We start from the raw sequence: 19,950 nt of genomic DNA on the forward strand, positions 1-19,950 counted from the left end.
TCTGCTTCCTTACTAATCTACCTTAAAAGTAAAAAAAAAAATACATTCTGTCAATTTTTTATTAAAAGCAATATACTTTAGGGGCACCTGGCTGGCTCAGTAAGTAGACCATGTGACTCTTCATCTGGGGGTCCTGAGTTCAAGCCCCACATTAGACCTAGAGCTTACTTAAAAAAGTGGGCATCTGGGTGGCTCAGTCGGTTATATATCCAAGTTTTGATTTTGGCTCAGGTCATGACTTCAGTTTGGGGGATCGAACTCTGTGCTGACAGCATGGAGCCTGCTTGGAATTCTCTCTCTGCCCTTCCCAGGCTTGTGCACATGCACTCTCTTTCCCTCTCTCTCTCAAAATAAATATACTTAAAACAAAACATGGAGTGCCTGGGTGGCTCAGTTGGTTAAGCGTCCAACTTCAGCTCAGCTCATGATCTCACAATTCGTGGGTTTGAGCCCTGCTTCGGGCTCTGTGCTGACAGCTAGCTCAGCCTGGAGCCTGTTTCAGATTCTGTGTCTCCTTCTCTCTCTCTGACCCTCCCCTACTCACGCTGTCTCTCTCTCTTTCAGAAATAAACATTACCAAAAAAAAAAAACAAACTTAAAACAAAAAGAAAGTGTTGGGGGCACTTGGGTGGCCCAGTCAGTTAAGCATCCACCTCTTGATCTCAGTTCAGGGCATGATCTCATGGTTCATGAGTTTGAACCCCAAACAGGCTCTGTGCTGATAGCTCGGAGCCTGCTTGGGATTCTGTCTCTCTGTCTGCCCCTTTCCTGCTTGCACTCTCTCCTGCTCTCTCAAAATAAGTAAACTTAAATAAAAAGAAAAAAATACGCTTTGATGTGCCAGCATAACTGCTCTAGTTTCTTGTATACTGTAGTTCTGTGTGGCATCAAATTTAGTACCTGTAAACAGACATACAAGACATTTATTACACTTGTTTTAATGTTTATTTTTTGAAAGAGAGAGAGTGAGCGAGGGAGGGGCTGAGAGAGGAGGACACAGAATCCAAAGCAGGCTCCAGGCCCTGAGCTGTCAGCACAGAGCCTGACGCAGAGCTCGAAACCACGAACCGTGAGATCACAGCCCGAGCTGAGGTCGGACACTGACTGAGTCACCCAGGCAGGCCTCCTTAGGTGTTGGGGACTTTTAATCAGCAAACAAAACTACACAAAATATGGGTGCCTGGGTGGCTCAGTTGGTTAAGCGTCTGGCTCTTGGTTTTGGCTCTGGTCATGATCTGGTGGTTTGTGTGTTCAAGCCCCGTGTCAGGCTCCGCAGCTGGCAGTGTGGAGCCTGCTTGGGATTCTGTCTCTCTCTGTCTCTCTTCCTCTCTTTCTCTCCCCCCCCACCCCTTTCCCACTCATGCTCTCTCGCAAAATAAATAAACACACACACACACACACATACACTACTGTAGGTTACAGTAAACCAGCTAATCTAGAGTAATGGCTGCTGGAGAAATACCTGCCAGAGTACTGGGAGGGACCCAGCTGGTCTTTGTTCCAAAGCTCCTGGCTGAACACAGAAAAATCCTATTCACTCACGTTTAAATGTCTGCCAGTCTAAATTTAGATAATTAAAAAATATATATACTCCATTTGCAATTGCTAATAATCTATCAAATCTTCTCTCTCCCAATCCCACTTTTTACCAGACACTTTATATACACATTTCTTTCAAGTACCAGTTTGGTATTTAAGTTGTTCACTCCCATTTCCAATAAGAATAAAAAGAAAATAGAGAAATGCAAAGTATACAGCTAGACAACTTACCCAAATAGAAAATATTTCCAAATAGTTGAAATAAGAGGGAAAAAAATCAGACTCCCTGCTATCAGCACAGAGCCCACGTCAGATCCTCTGTCATCCTCTCTCTCTCTCTCTCTCTCTTTCTCTTTCTGTCTCTGCCCCTCCCCCACTCACACACGCTCTCTCTCAAAAATAAATAAACATTAAAAAAAATCCCTAGCATGAAAAAAATTCTAATGCTTTAACTCATATGTTAAAATATCTAAAAATGTTCAACCTAGAACAGGTAAATAGTCAAGTTACATTACTGAAAATTGTGGTAAAATACTCAGAACCAAGTTTGCAATTTGGTGGCATTCAGTGCTTTCACATTGCTGTGCAAGTATCACCACCATCCATCTCCAGAACTTTTTGTTTGTTTTTAACATTTTATTTTAAGCAATCTCTATGCCCAAAATGGGGCCCAAACTCACAACCCTGAGATCAAAAGTCACACACTCTCGGGGCGCCTGGGTGGCTTAGTCGGTTAAGCGTCCGACTTTCACTTAGGTCATGATCTCGCGGTTCGTGGGTTCGAGCCCCGCGTCGGGCTCTGTGCTGACTGCCAGCTCAGAGCCTGAAGCCTAATTCAGAATCTGTAACTCCCTCTCTCTCTGACCCTCCCCTGCTCACGCTGTCTCTCTCTCTCTCTCCTGGAAATAAATAAAACATTTAAAAAAAAAAAAGAAAAAAAAAAAAAGTCACACACTCTACTGACAGAACCAGCCAGGTGCCCCTACAGAACTTTTTCAGTCATCATCTCAAACGGACAGTCTACCCATTATACCATAACCCCCATTCCCTGCTGCTGCCAGTCCCTAGTAAACCCTGTTCTATTTTCTGTTGCTATTAATTTGATTACTCTAGTTACCTCGTAGAGGATAGTTATATTGTGATAGAAATTAAATGTTAAGAGATCAGCATGATCCCATGACCATGTCGTCTTCAGCAGGATATGGAAGAAGCAGGCATGATAATGAGGAAGGGACCTGAGATGTGCTTGAGACAGTGGAACTAGGGTGGAGTGGAGTTTGTATATTTTTCTGGCTCCATCCATCTTGAAATGTTTAAATCATTGGATTCTTTTGAATATATTTCATGAAGCAGTTAAGAATAGTTTTATTTTTTCCCATTTACTTAGCCCCAATGCTGTTCACTGAGCAACTCAGTTTTTCCCTAATTTAAGAAACCGTTTACTTTAGGGGCGCCTGGGTGGCTTAGTCGGTTAAGCGTCCGACTTTCACTTAGGTCGTGATCTCGCGGTTTGTGGGTTCGAGCCCCGCGTCGGGCTCTGTGCTGACTGGCAGCTCAGAGCCTGGAGCCTATTTCAGAGTCTGTATCTCCCTCTCTCTCTGACCCTCCCCTGCTCACGCTGTCTCTCTCTCTCTCCTAGAAATAAATAAAACATTAAAAAAAAAAAGAAACCGTTTACTTTAAAATTTCAAGACGTTCCATCACTAGATACATTGTCAAAGGGCAGTTTTCCCATGCAATTTCATATGACACTTGGTAAATTCAGAAATGATGGAAAAGCTAAAAAGTAAACACAAAAACTCATTATCAGTAATCTAGGCTCTTGGAGCACCTGGGTGGCTCAGTCAGTTAAGCATCCAACTCTTGATCTCAGCTCAGGTCTTGATCTCAAGGTCATGACTTCAAGCCCTGTGTGAAGCCTACTTAAAATTAAAAAAATCTAGGCTCTTTTTTTCTTTATAAATAAGGTCTCTCAGAACAAAAATAAATAAAAGGCATCCAAATTGGTAAGGAAGAAGTAAAATTTTCCTAAAGACTCCCCCAAAAAACTACTAGCACTGATACATGAATTAGGTGAAATCGCAGGATACAAAATCATTGTACAGAAATCTGTATACACTAATAATGAAACAGCAGAAAGAGAAATTAAGAAAACAGCCCCACTGGGGCACCTGGGTGGCTCAGTCGGTTAGGTGTCTGACTTCAGCTCATGTCATGATCTCATGGTTCATGGATTTAAGCCCCGAGCCGGGCTCTGTACTGAATGCTTGCCTGGAGCCTGCTTCAAATTCTGTGTCTACTTCTCTCTCTCTGCTCCTCCCCTGCTCACGCTGTGTCTCATCCTGTCTCTCAAAAATAAAGTAGGGGCGCCTAGGTGGCTCAGTTGGCTGGGTGGCCAACTTCAGCTCAGGTCATGATCTCAGGTCCATGGGTTCAAGGCCCACATTGGGCTCTGTGCTGACAGCTCAGAGCCTAGAGCCTGCTTCGGATTCTGTGTCTCCCTCTCTCTCTCTGCCCCTCCCCCGCTCACATTCTGTGTGTCTCTCTCAAAAATAAACATACATTAAATTTTTTTTAATAAGTAAATGTAAAAAGAAGAAAACAACCCATTTACAATTGCACCAAAAATAATAAAATACCTAGGATAGACTGAACCAAAGAGGTGAAAGACTTGTGCTCTGAAAACTATAAAATATTGATGAGAGAAATTGAAGATGACACAAAGAAATGGAAGGGCATTCCATGTTCATGGATTAGGAGAACAAATATTGTTAAAATGTCTATACCACCCAAAGCAATCTACAGATTTAATGCAATCCCTATCAAAATACCGATAGCAATTTTCATAGAACTACAACAAGTAATCCTCAAATTTGTGTGAAATGTTTACAAAAGACCCTGGATAGCTAAAGCAATCTTGAAAGAGAAAAACTGGAGGTATCACGATTCCAGACTTCAAGTTATATTACAAATCATCGTAATCAAAACAGTAGGGTACTCACACAAAGATAGACACACACAGATCAGTGGAACAGAATAGAAAACCTAGAAATAAACCCATAATTATATAATCAATTAATCTTCAACAAAGGAGGAAAGACTATACAGTGGGGAAAAGAAAGTCTCTCCAACAAATGGTGTTGGGAAAACTGGATCACTTTCTCACACCACACACAAAAATAAAATCAAAAGGGATTAAAGACCTAAATGTGAGACCTGAAACCATAAAAATCCTAGAAGAGAGCATAAGCAGGAGTTTCTTTGACATTGGCCATAGTAACATTTTTCTAAATATGTCTCTGAGGCAAGGGAAATCAAAAATAAACTGTTGGGACTGCATCAAAATAAAAAGCTTTGGCACAGTGAAGGCACAGTCAACAAAACTAACAAACAATCTAGGGAATGGGAGAAGATATTTGCAAATGACATACCCAGTAAAGGCTTAATATCCAAAATATATAAAGAACTGGTATGTACAATTCAATACCCAAAAAACAGACATACAGATGTTCCAACACACAGACTCTTTTCTCCAAAAGAGACATACAGATGGCCAACACACAAAAAGATGCTCAATGTCACTCATCATCAGGGAGTTGCAATTCAGAACTACAATGAGATCTCACCTCATACCTTGTCAGAAATGAACAACACAAGAAACAAGTGTTGGCAAGGATGAGGAGAAAAAGGAACCCTCTTGCCCCATTGGTGGGATTGCAAACTGATGCAGCTACTGTGGAAAACCTTATGGCCGTTCCCTCAAGAAGTTAAAAATAGAACTACCTTGGGATCCAGTAATAGCACTACTGGGTATAATCCAAAAAAAATACAAAAACACTAATTCAGAAGGATACATGCTCCCTTATGTTTATTGCAGTATTATTTACAGTAACCAAATCATGGAAGCAGTCCAAGTATTCACTAATAGATAAATGGATAAAGATGTGGGGTGTGTGTGCATATTGTGTATATATATGTATTATATATATACAGTACACACATGTACACATGTACAATGAAATATTCAGTTATAAAAAGATTGAAATCTTGCCATTCGCAATGACATGGAGGGAGCTAGAGAGTAAATGCTAAGTGAAATAAGTGAGTCAGAGAAAGACAAATACCGTATTATTCATGTGTGGAATTTAAGAAAGAAAACGAAAAAAGACAAACCAAGAAAAAGACTCTTAACTACAGAGAACGAACTGATGGTGACCAGGGAGGAGGTGGATGGGGGATGAGTGAAATAGGTGATGGGATTAAAGAAAATGAATAGGGGCGCCTGGGTGGCTTAGTCGGTTAAGCGTCCGACTTTCGCTTAGGTCATGGTCTCGCGGTTCGTGGGTTCGAGCCCCGCATCGGGCTCTGTGCTGACTGCCAGCTCGGAGCCTGGAGCCTGTTTCAGTCTGTGACTCCCTCTCTCTCTGACCCTCCCCTGCTCACGCTGTCTCTCTCTCTCCTAGAAATAAATAAAAATATTAAAAAAGATTTTTAAAAAAATGAATAAATAAATAAGGTCTCAATGTTTCTCTCTGTAGGAAGAAGTAAAGAACAAGAGATTCTGTTTTAACCTTTTTAATTTTATGCTAAATTTATTTTACTCTAATGGCACAGTTAACTCTTCATTTTGTTTTACTAGTTAAGAGAATATTGGCAGAAGGAAATGAAGTCAGTGTGTAATAGGCCCATTTGAGGTAGAGCCTTGGGAAACCCAGCAGGAAGAAGCCTAGTGACTGGAGAAGGCAGAGACGGGGTGCAGGTGGGGAACCTTTGCAGCGGGGCTCACCAGGTTTGTTCATAGGACTTCCCAGGAAATCTTTTTGAGCTGTGTTTGTGTGAACAGTCTAGATTAGTCCCCACCCCAAAGGCAAAATCAAATTCCGCAAATCTGTTATTTTTTTAATTAGGTATATTTTGCCATTTTAACATTTTTCAAGTCATGAGGTTGAGGGGTCAATAAATACTCTCACGGTGTGGTATTTCTTATTTTCTGCTTGAGAGACATGTTCGTTTCCCCTCCTTTCCTTTTAATCTTCCTGTTTCCTTGACACACCTGCTTCTGAACTCCATCTCGTCTCTCCCTGCTGTGACAGTTCACTAGCACTTCACGGTACCTAAGCCTCTTTCAACTCTTATTTTCCACCAACTGTCAGTTGCAAAATAAGGTTGCTTTGTTTGGGAGGGGAAAGGGTAGAATCCTTTCTGAACGTCTCCTTTTCCTTTGAAGCAGGAGCACTTCAGAGACAATTGAACTGCTTTTAGGTTTTTCTTACCACCCAGCTTTTGCTTCTGATAGATCCTGCCGTGAACACAGTTCTGTTGATGACATCGATTTGTTGCTATGGAAATAGTGGTAATGTCACAGATTCAGCCCAGTGACTTTACTTCAGGTTCAGGCAGGAGAAATGGGCAAGGCTTTAGGGGAGAACCTCATTAAAACTGAAAGCTATCAATTATAAGCAGGTGAAAGCTAAATAGAGCCTTTCATATAATGAAAACAAAAAGTGAACCCCTGGCAAATTGACTGCATGCAGTGGAACCCCCAGCATGGATTCTGACCCATGAGAGTCTTTAACAAAATCAAAAATTTACACTCTCTCAGAGTGTTTCTTCTGCTTAAGTTTAAATCTTTTAACCTGAACTATTTGCACTAAAGTTGTCTTCCTTTTGATTCTCAGGACACGGGCAGCAGCAGGTGGTCCCTTCTCCGGTCTCAGCAACCAGTCCGCCAGCCAGCAAGCCCCAGCAACAGAATGGGAGCTCAGGCATGGGTAAACTGCCGGTTGGGGACGGGTGCTAATTACATGTATCAGGCTTCCGAATAACGTTTTGAAATTTAATCTGGGACTGACGGGAATTTTTAAAATGCCATTCATAGTAGTTGCTTCTTGCAAAGGATAATTCCAATTCTTACAGGAAAGTATCTGATTGAAAAAAATGATTAAACATAGTCTTTTAAAGCTACTTCATATGCCTGTTTTTATCAGAATGATATACTGTTCTCTGTTAATAGTTTATCTGGTGGTTTCTCACATCTTCGTTTTATACTCTCTTGAGTTGTGAATTTACCTATCTTTTAAATTCTTGCCTTTTAACTATTTGGAATCCATTTACTGCACTTTGCTTAGTCTCTCTCCAAGGTTCCCATTTGGGGCTCTCATGGGTATTTATCTTACCATGAAGATAGTATCATTTATACTGGTCATAGGTTCTGCTTCTCAGTCCCATGGGTGAGGTATCATTTCTTCCGTTAACTCTCTGCAGGAGGTCCTGAGAGGCTATAACGGAATCATTTTGTTTACTTTCTGGCCTTTGCTTTGGAACTACTATTGAAAATGATGATTTGTAGAATTTGGTTGGATTTATTTTTAGAGGTCTTTTTTTTCTGTCACAGTGTCTCATATAACCACCTCCTCTCCTCCTTTCAACTGTTAATTGTCAGTTTTAAATGCTGAGATTTTAAGAAAAACAAGAGTAAGGCATCACTAATGTAGTTGTGAAGCTTTCAGGACATGAGACTTCATTGGTCTTTGATATTTTTTATCTACCTTGCAATATCTGTCACTCTGCCCTCCATCCAGCTCCGTTTATACGTGTATCAATACACAACTCTCAAATTAGGTACTGTTGAAGGAGGTAGTGGTATAGATTTACTATCTAAGGTAGTAAATAATGTAAAATTCACTTCCTCAGCCTGAAATGCAAATCATTTCCTGTTCCTCTCCTTCTTCCCACAGATTTACTTTACAAGTTGTCTGTCTTTGGCTTATATTAGCATTTATTTTTAAAAACCAATGAATGTCTTCTAAACACATCAACTGGGTGGTGAAAGAAAAAAAGACTGGGTGTGTATTGAGGGGAAGCATGTTTTATATAACTATCTATAGTATTAGGCTATATATAGTATAGTATATATAGTATAGTATAGTATATATAGTATAGTATAGGCTATATATAGTATAGTATTAGGGAAGCATGTTTTATATAACTATCTTCTCTAGAAGATACTATCTATAGTATTAGGTGTAATACTATATAGGTGTGTTTATACACACACATGTATTCTGCAAAGTTCGCTTGCTTCCTTCCTTAATCTTGAGGCAACTATTATTGTTGTATGTGTAGGTCTCTCTTGGCTCCCCAGTTAGATTAGAAAATGTTAAGATCTGGGACGGTCTGTGTATGGTTTTTATTAAATGCTACAAATACTGGGGCACCTGAGTGGCTCAGTCAGGTGAGCGTTCATCTCTTGATTTTGGCTCAAGTCATGATCCCATGAGCCCTTTGTTAGGCTCCAGGCTGAGTGTGGAACCTGCTTAGATTCTTTCTCTCTCCCTCTGCCCCTCTCCCTGGCTCGTGTGCATGCTTTCTCTCAAATTAAAAAAAAATTTTTTTATGCTACAAATACCTAGAATAGTGTCTTACAGGTTGTATAACTCAATAAGTAAATGCTGAATAATGGTAGTTTACATCTCTAGCCAAATTCCATTCTAAAGAAATGTTTTGATAGAGAAGATTTGAGGTAATTGGACTAAATTACATTTTCTGAATTTGGAGGTTGAAACTTTATAGAAACTGTATGTATAAAGGAACTCCTGTGTTCATAACCTTTAACTACCTGTTTTTTCCAAGTGCATGGTAGGCTGCTTAGGTTTGGATAAAGAGGCAGGAGAGATCTTGGTTCCCAGCCACCTGGTTATCTTGAACCAAAAACTGATTCTTGCCCTCTGCTCCCAACTAAACCCAGTTGCATAGACTTCCTGTAGACCTTTCATTCCTATAGACCAGTTGAGAACTGTGAGTTTTCTGAGGATGTTTTGAGGTAAAATATTTGTGAAAGCTATCGGTGTCCTTCCTCAGATGGTTCATCCACTGTGTCCCTTACCTCCTAGCCTTTCCTTCTACTTTTTTCTTAATGTTTATTTTTGAGAGAGAGACTGAGTGGAGGAGGGGCAGAGAGAGACACGCACAGAGTCTGAAGCAGCCCCAGGTTCTGAGCTGTCAGCACAGAGCCCAGTGCAGGGTCAAACTCATGAACAGTGTGAACATAACCTGAGCCGAGGTCAGACGCTTAACCAACTCAGCCACCCAGGAGCCCTCCCCTTCTGCTTTTTTTTTCTTATGCATCTAGTGACTTGCCATCGGTTTGACCAGTCAAGGAAGTTGGTTGATTTTCTTTCTCTGACCTATTATCTCGCCCGTTGATACAAGAAGACAGTTTAAGAAGGATGGGCCTCAGCTGTCGGTTGAGCATCTGACTCTTATTTCAATTCTTGATCTCACAGATTGTAGGTTTGAGCCCTGTGTCAGGCTCTGAATTGGCAGCGTGGAGCCTTCTTGGGATTCTCTTCCCCTCTCTCTGCCTCTCCCTCTCTCTCAAAATAAAATTTTAAACAATTTAGAAAGGATAGGACTCTGAAAGAGCAGTGTCTGGACTCACTGCTGTTATATCTTGACCTTAGTCAGAGCTTAAGCAGCAAATATAGTAGTAAATTTCTCTGTGTGCCCAGCCTTCACTCTACATCACCTTCCTAGCTGCCAGTTTTGGTCTCCAGTATCCATATCTCTTGATGGAAAGAAAGGAAAAACATGTTGCCTCTCATTTTGTATGATTCCACAAGCAACACCTCAGTAATTGAGAGTCATTACAAAATTTATATAAAATTTACATAGAATAATGATTGCCTTTCTTTTGTTTGTTTTTAAAGGTCCCACTTCATCTAAGGCTTACGGTGCCTCAAAGATATTTGGAAAAGCTGGGGGTACCAGCCTAGCGAACAGTTCTGGAGGAACACAGGTCAAGGTGGTACCCATCGCCAGCCTCACCCCTTACCAATCCAAGTGAGTTTTTGCATAGAGTAAGTTCAGAATGTACTTGCAGAATGATGACAAGGGTTATGATGGGCGCTGGAGTTATGTATGTGTGAACTTCAGTGCTGTCATACATAAAGTAAGTTTCATCTTTCTTTTTTTCCTCCAGAGGAGGAGAAGGGTACAAATTGTGGCAACCTTTAATTCTCTTAACACAAAAGAATGTCAAGAATGGGCTACTTGGGTGGCTCAGTCGGTTAAGCATCCGACTTCAGCTCAGGTCATGATCTCATGGTTCATGAGTTTTAGCCCCACATTGGGCTCTCTGCTGACAGCTCAGAGCCTGGAGCCTGTCTTCGGATTCTGTGTCTCCCTTTCTCTGTGCCTCTCCTCCGCTCGTGCTCACTCGCTCACTCGCTCTCAAAAATAAATAAATGTTATTAAAAAACAAAAAGAATGGCAAGAAAAGCAATCTGTGGAGTTTCATTAATTTTGAAATAATTTGAATTGAAAAATATTTAATGCTTAAAGAATCCGTTAGTAAAAAATAATATTTTATCCTCAGGAGTAAAACAGAAATATTTGTTGTAATTCAGAAGACATTTCATCTTCTCATCGTATAAATAAGTGACTTTTAGTCTAAAAATTGTTAGTCTGATTTAGTTGACTAAAAGAATCTGTGCTGGGAGGGACGGGGGAGATGGACATGGAGGAGGGCACTTGTGGGGATGAGCACTGGGTGTTATATGGAAACCAACTTGACAATAAACTATTTGTAAAAAAAGTAAAAAATTAAAAATTAAAAATAAAAAAAAAGAATCTGTGCTATTAATATAATTGTGTTACTGTACCCTGAATGGATATTTCTAATACATAATTCTTTCCATTTGATTTTAGCAGTTGAGAATGAGTGAATTCCCTCTTCAGAATTCTCTCAGCTGTGTTTTTTTAATTCATTCTTCAGTTCTTTGCAGGGTAGGCATAAGGAGTAAGGTAATGTGCCCAACACGTACCCTCCAGGATGGGCACCAGGCCTGGTCTTGGATCTCGTGCCTCCTTGTTTTAGCGGCCTCTGTCTGAAGTCACACTGCTTTAGTGTGTTTTCCTTTGGTGGCTCACCAATACCATGTTCCATAACTTGTATTTATTTTCAGTGTGTGTGAGAATGGAGACTGAAGTTTGACACCAGTTTTATCAGTTCCCATAATTGAAAATAGTGGCAAAATATAATTGCTGGTATTACTGCGTTTTCTAGCTTAGAACCTTTCATTAAGGGGATACCGTTGCCTTGGTGATGCTTTTTGGAGAAGGGAGAGGGTTTATAAATTTACTAATTTGACAGGAGAATGAGTTGGTGTTAAATCATCTCGTATGTTTTACTACTTGCTTATTCTATAAACTGTCAAACCTGTATGTCCTCTTTGGGTTTTAATTAGCTGGATTAAAATATAACTTATATTGAAAAATGGAATATGCATAAGATAAGAAAGACTAAAGGAAGATAATAGGGAACGTTTTAGATGTTTCCAAGGTAGGACTCTGAGCACTAACATAATCTATTTGGTTTCTAGGTGGACTATCTGTGCTCGAGTTACCAACAAAAGTCAGATCCGTACCTGGAGCAATTCCCGAGGGGAAGGGAAGCTCTTCTCCCTGGAACTGGTTGATGAAAGTGTGAGTATTCGTCAAGTGGGGAAATAGAAGGGGTCCGGGAAACAGGTGAGAAACAGAGGGCTCATCTCTGTGCAGGCTTATGAGATGAGAAACAGTTATAAGCCAAAAATAAACATGATTGTGTGGTTTTTCCTCTCTTGTATTCTTTTATGGCTCTGTGTGCAAAGGGTTAAAGGTCTTAAATAAAATCCTTCATTTTATTTTATTTTATTGAAAAACAAGTTTTTAGAATTATTCTTTTTAAGTAGGCTCCATGCCCAACATGGGACTGGAACTCACGACCCTGAGATCAAGAGTTGCATACCCAGGGAGCCCAGCTGGCCCATTCGATGGAGCATGCAGCTCTTGATCTCAGCGTTGTGAGTTTGAGCCCCGGATGTTGGGTGCAGAGATTACTTGGGAAAAAAAAAAAGAGTCACATGCTGTACCAGCTGAGCCAACCAGGCACTCGTAGAATCCTTGATGTTAAATGAAAGCATTTGTAGGAGTAGAAGTTTGTTTGGGGAGGCAAGTGAGTGAGGGGCAGAGAGAGAAGTGGGGCTCGTGCTCAACCACTGTAGGACTCGAACTCATAAACCATGAGATCATGACCTGAGCCAAAGTCAGATGCTTAATGACTGAGCCACCCAGGCGCCCAGAAATTAGGGTTTTTTTTTTTTAATTATAAGCAGCTTCATGAGCAAGAGAAAGCAGAGACATTCTGTCTGACTTGTTCACAGGCTAAGTTGAACCCCTGGGAGGTGAGGTCTGATTCTAGCAAACTGTTGCTTTGGGCCACAGCAGAAGGCATACCACAGCCACCTTGAAAAGTGAGTGGTTTTGTGGGAGATGGATTCTGGCTGTGTAGACTCTCTACTTAAAACCAAATCATGATGAAGAGACAAAAAAATCCAAGTTGTGGAATCCTTGGACAGTCTCGTTAGCTGTTTGTTAGTTTTATTTATTATTCCTAGTATGTAATTGACACATTGTCCTCACGCTGCTGCATATTTTCTGTTTGGTTCAAACTTCTACGAGGGCGGGGGAAAAATTGGTGGTTTGTTTTTGTTTTGGAAGATGGAGTAATACCCCAAATGTATTGACTGTGTGATGGCAGAGTCCGTATCAGAACCTAATTTTTTTACCAAATTATTGGTCTGATCTGTCAACTGGCTAAAATTTGAGCCTTTTTTAAGTTTCTAATCCATCTGTAGTTTGTTTTTTTATATTTTAAGTGAAGATTTTATTTTTAAGTAATCTCTACACCCAGCGTGGGGCTTAAACTCAGAACTCCGAGCTCAGGAGTCACATGCTCCCCGAGTCAGCCAGGTGTCCCCACCTGTAGCATTTGACTGACGGAAAAGTAAAGTGAAAATCAAATCACAAGCAGCTTGAAAACATGACTTATTGTAGCATTTTGGCAGTGACTCCAAACGTCACGCAGTCCCTTGCTTTTGGCGCCAACGTGAGGGCAGCTGGTGACTAATTTGGCTCATCACACTTCCTTGTGGACTTCGTTCTTGTCCAGTTTGTTTATCTTTGTGGTCAGAACATTAAAGTCACTAGGTTTATGGTGGATTTTTTTGCTTTTCTTTTATTTAGGTTTCTAACTTGAGGTTCATAAAGCACCGTAACGGGATCAGCTAGCTAAGCCTTGTTCCTCTGGGGTTAAGAGCTTGAATATGTGACTACAAAATATGTCTCTGGGGCATGTGTAGACCTCTCATACATCCTGTTTGTGCTTGTGTTACTGCCTTAATGATGTCATTGTGACACTACGGTGTCCTGGTTTTCAGTGGTAAAACTAGATGGACACAATTCTAACTTGCTCTTGGGTACTTCTGCAGGGTGAAATCAGGGCTACCGCTTTCAATGAGCAAGTGGACAAGTTTTTCCCCCTTATCGACATGAACAAGGTATGCTGGTGGTGTGCTGGGAACACCGTTGAGGGGCACAGTGAGCATGAGGGGGACTCTTGTCCATCAGGGAACTGCATGGCCGTCAGGAGTTTTTGGGTTAACCTGATAGACTACCCATATCCCATGGCTTGCCTCTTGCAGGTCTATTACATCTCTAAAGGCACCCTGAAGATTGCCAACAAACAGTTCACAGCTGTGAAAAATGACTATGAGATGACCTTCAATAATGAGACTTCTGTCATGCCCTGTGAAGATGGGCATCACTTACCAACAGTTCAGTTTGATTTCACAGGGATTGGTGACCTGGAGAACAAGTCTAAAGACTCTCTGATAGGTAAGTCCACAAACGAGAGCAAAGAGAGTTGGGATTATTAGTTTTTGTTTGCAACACGGAAAGGAAGACTTGAGTGCTTGCTGTTCAGCCTTGGATCATGTTGTGATGGGAGCATGGACCATTTTTTGCTAACACATTGTGCCTATATTTTAGACATAATCGGGATCTGCAAGAGCTATGAAGATGCCATCAAAATCACAGTGAAGTCTAACAACAGAGAGGTTTCTAAGAGAAACCTCTACCTGATGGACATGTCAGGGAAAGTGGTGACTACTACACTGTGGGGAGAAGATGTAGGTATTCGCACCGGGCAGCCAGAGCGTATGCAGAAGGCAGGGATGTAAAGAGCTGGGTGGGGCCTTGGCCATGTAGGCCCTTCCTAACGGAGGATTGAGCTGTCAAGGGAATATTTGGAATCTTTCATTTGATTTACTTTTGTGAGATATGCTAGGATTTAAGTTGTATACAGTGAGGCAATCTTCTCACTCTAGGTTGGTTTGATGTATCCTTGAGCAGATTCCCTGTGTGTGAGGTTAACTTGGATAGATTCCATATACTATTTATTGCATTTACTCTACTATTGACTGTTTTCCTTGTTTTCTGTAAAAATGTTCTGTGTGTTCTTCCTGCCAGTGACACCTGCTCACTGTATTTGGTTGGTGTTTTTGTTGTTACTCAGGCCGATAGATTTGATGGCTCTAGACAACCTGTGATAGCCATCAAAGGAGCCAGAGTCTCTGACTTTGGTGGACGCAGCCTCTCCGTACTGTCTTCAAGCACGGTCATTATGAATCCTGACATCCCAGAGGCCTATAAGCTTCGTGGATGGTAGGTATTTGGGGGCTAAACAAAGGGGTCATTTGAGCCTGGTCTTTGAGACAAAGTGGCTGTTTTGGTTCTTCTCATCGGTATGTGAGCTGTGTGCAGAACAGAGGGCTTTGTTACTGAATGCAGCAGTTCCTGCATTTCTTGGAGGCTTTATGCCTTCTGAGAGGATAGCTTGAAAGCCCTTGAACTGACAAACCTGTAATCCCATGACAGACCTGCAGATTCCGGAGGAGGCAGTTAGAATGGAGGTGCTGCACGCTGACCTCTCTCCTGCCAAAGCAAGGGGAGGCCAGGCTGTCCCAGCCAGTAGCCGTGGGCCGCAAGCTAAAGGCCACTTTCTTTCCTAGGTTTAAAGCCATAGGCTTCTGTGATGTGGGCAAAGAGTGTCCCTGTCCTGTCCAGTTGTTGGTGCTGAGCACCTTTTCTGGTGTGTGTTCACTGGACTCTGATAGACTGCCATAGGAATAGTGGCTTTTGTTGGCATTATATTGTTATTCCCCGGGCACTCAGGGGGTGAGGAGAGCCAGTTAGAATCCTCAGTATATCTAGCTGTTTAGGGTGTTAAAACTCTGCCTTTATTTATTTATTTTTTAAAATTTTTGTAATGTTTTATTTCTGAGAGAGAGAGAGAGTGACAGCATGAACAGGGGAGGGTCAGAGAGAGAGGGAGACACAGAATCTGAAACAGGCTCCAGGCTCTGAGCTGTCAGCACAGAGCCCGACACGGGGCTCCAAGCCATGAACCGTGAGATAATGACCTGAGCCGAACTCGGACACTTAACCAGCTGAGCCACCCAGGCGCCCCTGAACTCTGCCTTTAAAGAGCACTTCAGACTGGAACAGTATGCAGAAATTGATGGGGTCAGGGAAAAACACTCCAGCTTGAGCTTCAATAATTCCTGTAGCTGTGGTCACAGGGGATTGTGTCGGGTTCCACTTGTGTCTTAGGGTTTTTGTGATTAAAGAATTAGCTCCTGTGACGTACTTCTCACGTTTATTTTGAGTGTAATGTGAACCACTAGTAGCACTAGTGTTTGAGTAGTTTCATGAAACACCTACTAGAGTGTTCATGACACTTAAGCCAGCCTCCTGAGTATGGTCCACACATATCTATATTTAACTATCTTGGTAGCTGGCGCTGCATTATACGGCAGGTCCCGCTTGTAGTCTGACCAGAAATAACCACAGCTTTGGCTTGTCCTTACTGCTTGACTTTCTTTCAGGCTCTAGAGCTTGACCCCAGGCTAATTGCATGCCCACATTAAGGTCTTCATATTTTACTTGTCAGTAACAGTGATCCCGGTCAATATAAAAAGACATGGCTGTCTCCAGAATAAAATAACCTGCCACTGATCAAAGAGGAGTTCATCACACAAACCCTACCTAGGCCCGGGTTGGATGTTTGATCTTGGTTATAACAATGGAGAGGGTTTGGTTTTATTTTTTCCGCTGTGGAATTTTTTATTGTAAGAAGAGCTGCTTCCATCCTTGCTCTGTCGATTCGTGATGAGCTGCTTTGGTGACAAATGTCTCCTTGGAGTTTCTGAAACCATAAACTGGTGTAGATAGTAGTGGTGAAATGGATTTATGGACCTTGCTGTGCTTCCGTGACGGGTTAGCGGCTTCCCTGACGGAATGTGAAGGCGATTGTGTACAGCGTCGGGCAGCCCCCGTTCTGTGAGATGGTCCCTTTCTAAGGAGCCTGCTGTACACGTGGTTGCCTTTCAGTTACCCTCCTTTTAGATGACATGGCATATTTTTAATCTCGGACTGACTCCTCCCTACCCCCAAGTATGCTTCTGAGCCATTTTCCTTCACATCAGCTGATACGTGTTTAGGAAGTATAATCAGTTTTAATAATAATGCAACACAGATTAATGTTAATTTTAATATTGGTGTAGGTAAAATCTTCCTAAGAAGATATATCTACGAGAAAATAGAAAATATCTTCTATTAAATTACTTTGGGTTATGTAATCCTTCACATTCTCTATCAGGCTTATAAGATCTTTTACCATGAGAACGTATTTTTGCCACCCTGTTACAATATGTTGACTGTCACTTTCTATACTGATACAGTTCAGTGATGATACAGATGCAGCTACCTGCTGAGAATGAGCATCAGTAGCCTAAAGAACTGTATAACAGATGCTAATTTAAGAAAAGGTTCTGTGGTATTTGGCACTGTCTTTCTTGACCACTGGGGGGCATCAGAGCAACTGAGATGAAAAGAGGTCATTCACTTCCTGCAATTTGGCTCAAGGTACATGGAGAATGTACTCGTTTGAGCCCATGTGACCATGACCTATGAATGTAGGACAGGTGGGAGGGAGGAGCAGATAGCTTCTGGCATCTAGAAACAAGTAGCATATTCAGTAAGTATAATAAACTACCTGTTGTTCTGTATTTAATTTTCAGGTTTGACTCTGAAGGACAAGCCTTAGATGGTGTTTCCATCTCTGATCTAAGGACTGGAGGAACAGCAGGGAGCAACACCAACTGGAAAACTCTATATGAGGTTAAATCAGAGAACCTGGGCCAAGGTGACAAGGTAGCCCATTTTCCTCACCTTCTTCACAAAAGCACATCGAGTGTGCAAAAGGATGAGTTTTCCAATCTCATTTCTGGGACCGGCTATCAGAGCAGTGCTTCTTACCTGGAGGTCTGAGCAGAGCATGGTGCGATGGCTGGGAGCCACTGGCAGAGTGAGGGAGCCGTGCCTGCTCATAGGACTGCGGTGTACCCTTCAGATATCCTAAGGCAGAAGAGCGTCCTGAACTCTGACCCAGAGTTGTAATTCTTAGAGCGATACGAATGAAGTGTAATAACTCCAGGTCCCTATTTGCTTTTGCCGAGTATTCTGCAAATTGAAGTGCCCACACACCAAGAAGATGGGTTTTGAGGTCATGGCTAACACAGCATCAGGCAGGTGCACTGTCCGGCATCAGGCAGCTCACGCGCACCCTCCTGGCTGTACACTATTAACCTCTCACGGGCTGAGAATTTGCCACTGTTCTCTGATGGGAGTCGGCTCTGCTATTTGACTTTAGTTGCTGCTTCCTTCCAATGTTTGTATGTGATGGCTCTCTTCCTGCCTTGATCTAAACCTGTATTCTGCCAGCAGTTCAGTATTTAAGTCATTTATTTCTCCTTTATGTTCCCAAAAAGAGCAACTCCTACTCTTATTATTTTCGTGTTATAGAATACAGTTTTTATTCCTTTCTGTCTCATTTCACCGTACTCCCTCATCCGTCATTGTCATCAGCTGCATCCGATGATGCTGTTGTATGGCATCTAGAGAATTAAACGTTAGACAGGTGTGTGTTCCTGTCATAGGAACAGCCATTCATCAGGTTCTCTTTTCACCCAGTTTCCCTCTTAGATCTACAGGTAGACTGTGTGCAGTAAGAAATCAGGCCTGCGGGCGCCTGGCTGGCTCAGTCAGGAGAGCAGGTGACTCTTGATGTTGGGCCCTACACTGGGTGTAGAGACTACTTTAAAAAAAGAAAAAAAGAAATCAGCCCTGGCGAGTACCTATTTGTACCCAAACTTTATTTATCTTATTTTTTTAATGTTTATTTTTGAGAGACAGAGACAGAGTGTGACTAGGGAGGGGTAGAGAGAGAGGGAGACACAGAATCCGAAGCAGGCTGCAGGCTCTGAGCTGTCAGCACAGAGCCCGACACGGGGCTTAAACTCATAAAGCTCAAGATCATGACCTGAGCCAAACTCAGACACTTAACTGACTGAGCTACCTAGGCACCCCTAATTTAGTTTTTAATACTCAGACATGGACTGGCAGAAATTATACCATTTTTTTCTAGCTTTATTGAGATATAATTGGCATATAACACTGTGTAAGTATAAAGGATACACAGTGTATTAGTTTGATACATTAATATATTGCAAAATGATTACCACCTCAGCATTAGTTAATACCTCCATCCTGTCACATAATTACCATTTCTTTTTTGTGGTGAGAACATTTAAGATCTACTCTTTTACCAACATTTAACTGTGTCGTCTTTTTTTTTCCTGGGTAATAGGAATTGTATATAACAAATGTTTTTCCTTTTATGTTTCTGTTTATTTTCTAAATTCTCTCCATCGAGAATGGAGAATCAGGAAAGTTTTTGTTTTTTTGAGAGAGACAGAGACAAAGCACAATGGGGGAGGGGCAGAGAGAGAGGGAGACACAGAATCTGAAACAGGCTCCAGGCTCTGAGCTGTCAGCACAGAGCGCAACACGGGGCTCGAACCCACGAACTGTGAGATCGTGACCTGAGCCAAAGTCGGATACTTAACTGACTGAGCCACCCAGGCGCCCCTGTACCCAAACTTTAAAGTCGTGAATTGAATCTGGACTTTACCTAGAAAAACAGAAAAATTCTATAGACATTCTTCTAGGAGACTTATTTACTCTAGAACCTTCTGGATTGAGGGCTCAACCAGTCTCTTTAAATATCCACATTATTGTTTTGCCTTCTTTGTTCTAAGACATTGGGAAGCCCCATAGGTTGCCGACCCAGCTCTGAATTCAGAGCACACCCAGAGGGAACGGCTCATCCCTCAAAATTATTCCCCCTGTATCCTTTCTGTGAGAGTTAAAAAGCAAAACCAAGAGCAACACACAAAGTCTAAGCACATGACTTAGTCCCTGCTACATCTACTTACCAGTGATCTCTCCGCTCAGACGGCTCGGACCAGGGGTTGACACAGAGCCGCGTGCGCTCGTTTGCTTATCATCTGTGGATGCTTCTGTGCAGCAGCAGCGGAGCTGGGTAGTTGCAACAGGTCTCTGACCGCAAGGCTCATAAAGCCCAAAACATATCCTGTCTGACTTTCTACAGAAAGTTTGCCACTGGGG

General features: G+C 41.9%; 1 protein-coding gene across 2 annotated transcripts in view; it reads left to right on the forward strand.

Moving 5' to 3' along the window:
* The window catches only part of RPA1 (replication protein A1), a 74,304-nt gene that overhangs the window by 45,009 nt on the left and 9,345 nt on the right, over positions 1–19,950 (forward strand). Inside the window, exons 6-13 of one of the 2 annotated variants that reach the window (XM_039253787.1) lie at positions 7,218–7,310; positions 10,248–10,380; positions 11,922–12,024; positions 13,851–13,919; positions 14,064–14,256; positions 14,410–14,549; positions 14,936–15,084; positions 17,502–17,634. In XM_039253787.1, coding sequence (XP_039109718.1) covers positions 7,218–7,310; positions 10,248–10,380; positions 11,922–12,024; positions 13,851–13,919; positions 14,064–14,256; positions 14,410–14,549; positions 14,936–15,084; positions 17,502–17,634 — 1,013 coding nt within the window. The remainder of the gene's footprint in view (positions 1–7,217; positions 7,311–10,247; positions 10,381–11,921; positions 12,025–13,850; positions 13,920–14,063; positions 14,257–14,409; positions 14,550–14,935; positions 15,085–17,501; positions 17,635–19,950) is intronic. The other variant, XM_039253796.1, reaches the window with a different exon arrangement.

This window comes from Hyaena hyaena, unplaced genomic scaffold (assembly GCF_003009895.1).
Source record: "Hyaena hyaena isolate Hyena2069 unplaced genomic scaffold, ASM300989v1 scaffold_10, whole genome shotgun sequence".
NCBI lineage: Eukaryota > Metazoa > Chordata > Mammalia > Carnivora > Hyaenidae > Hyaena > Hyaena hyaena.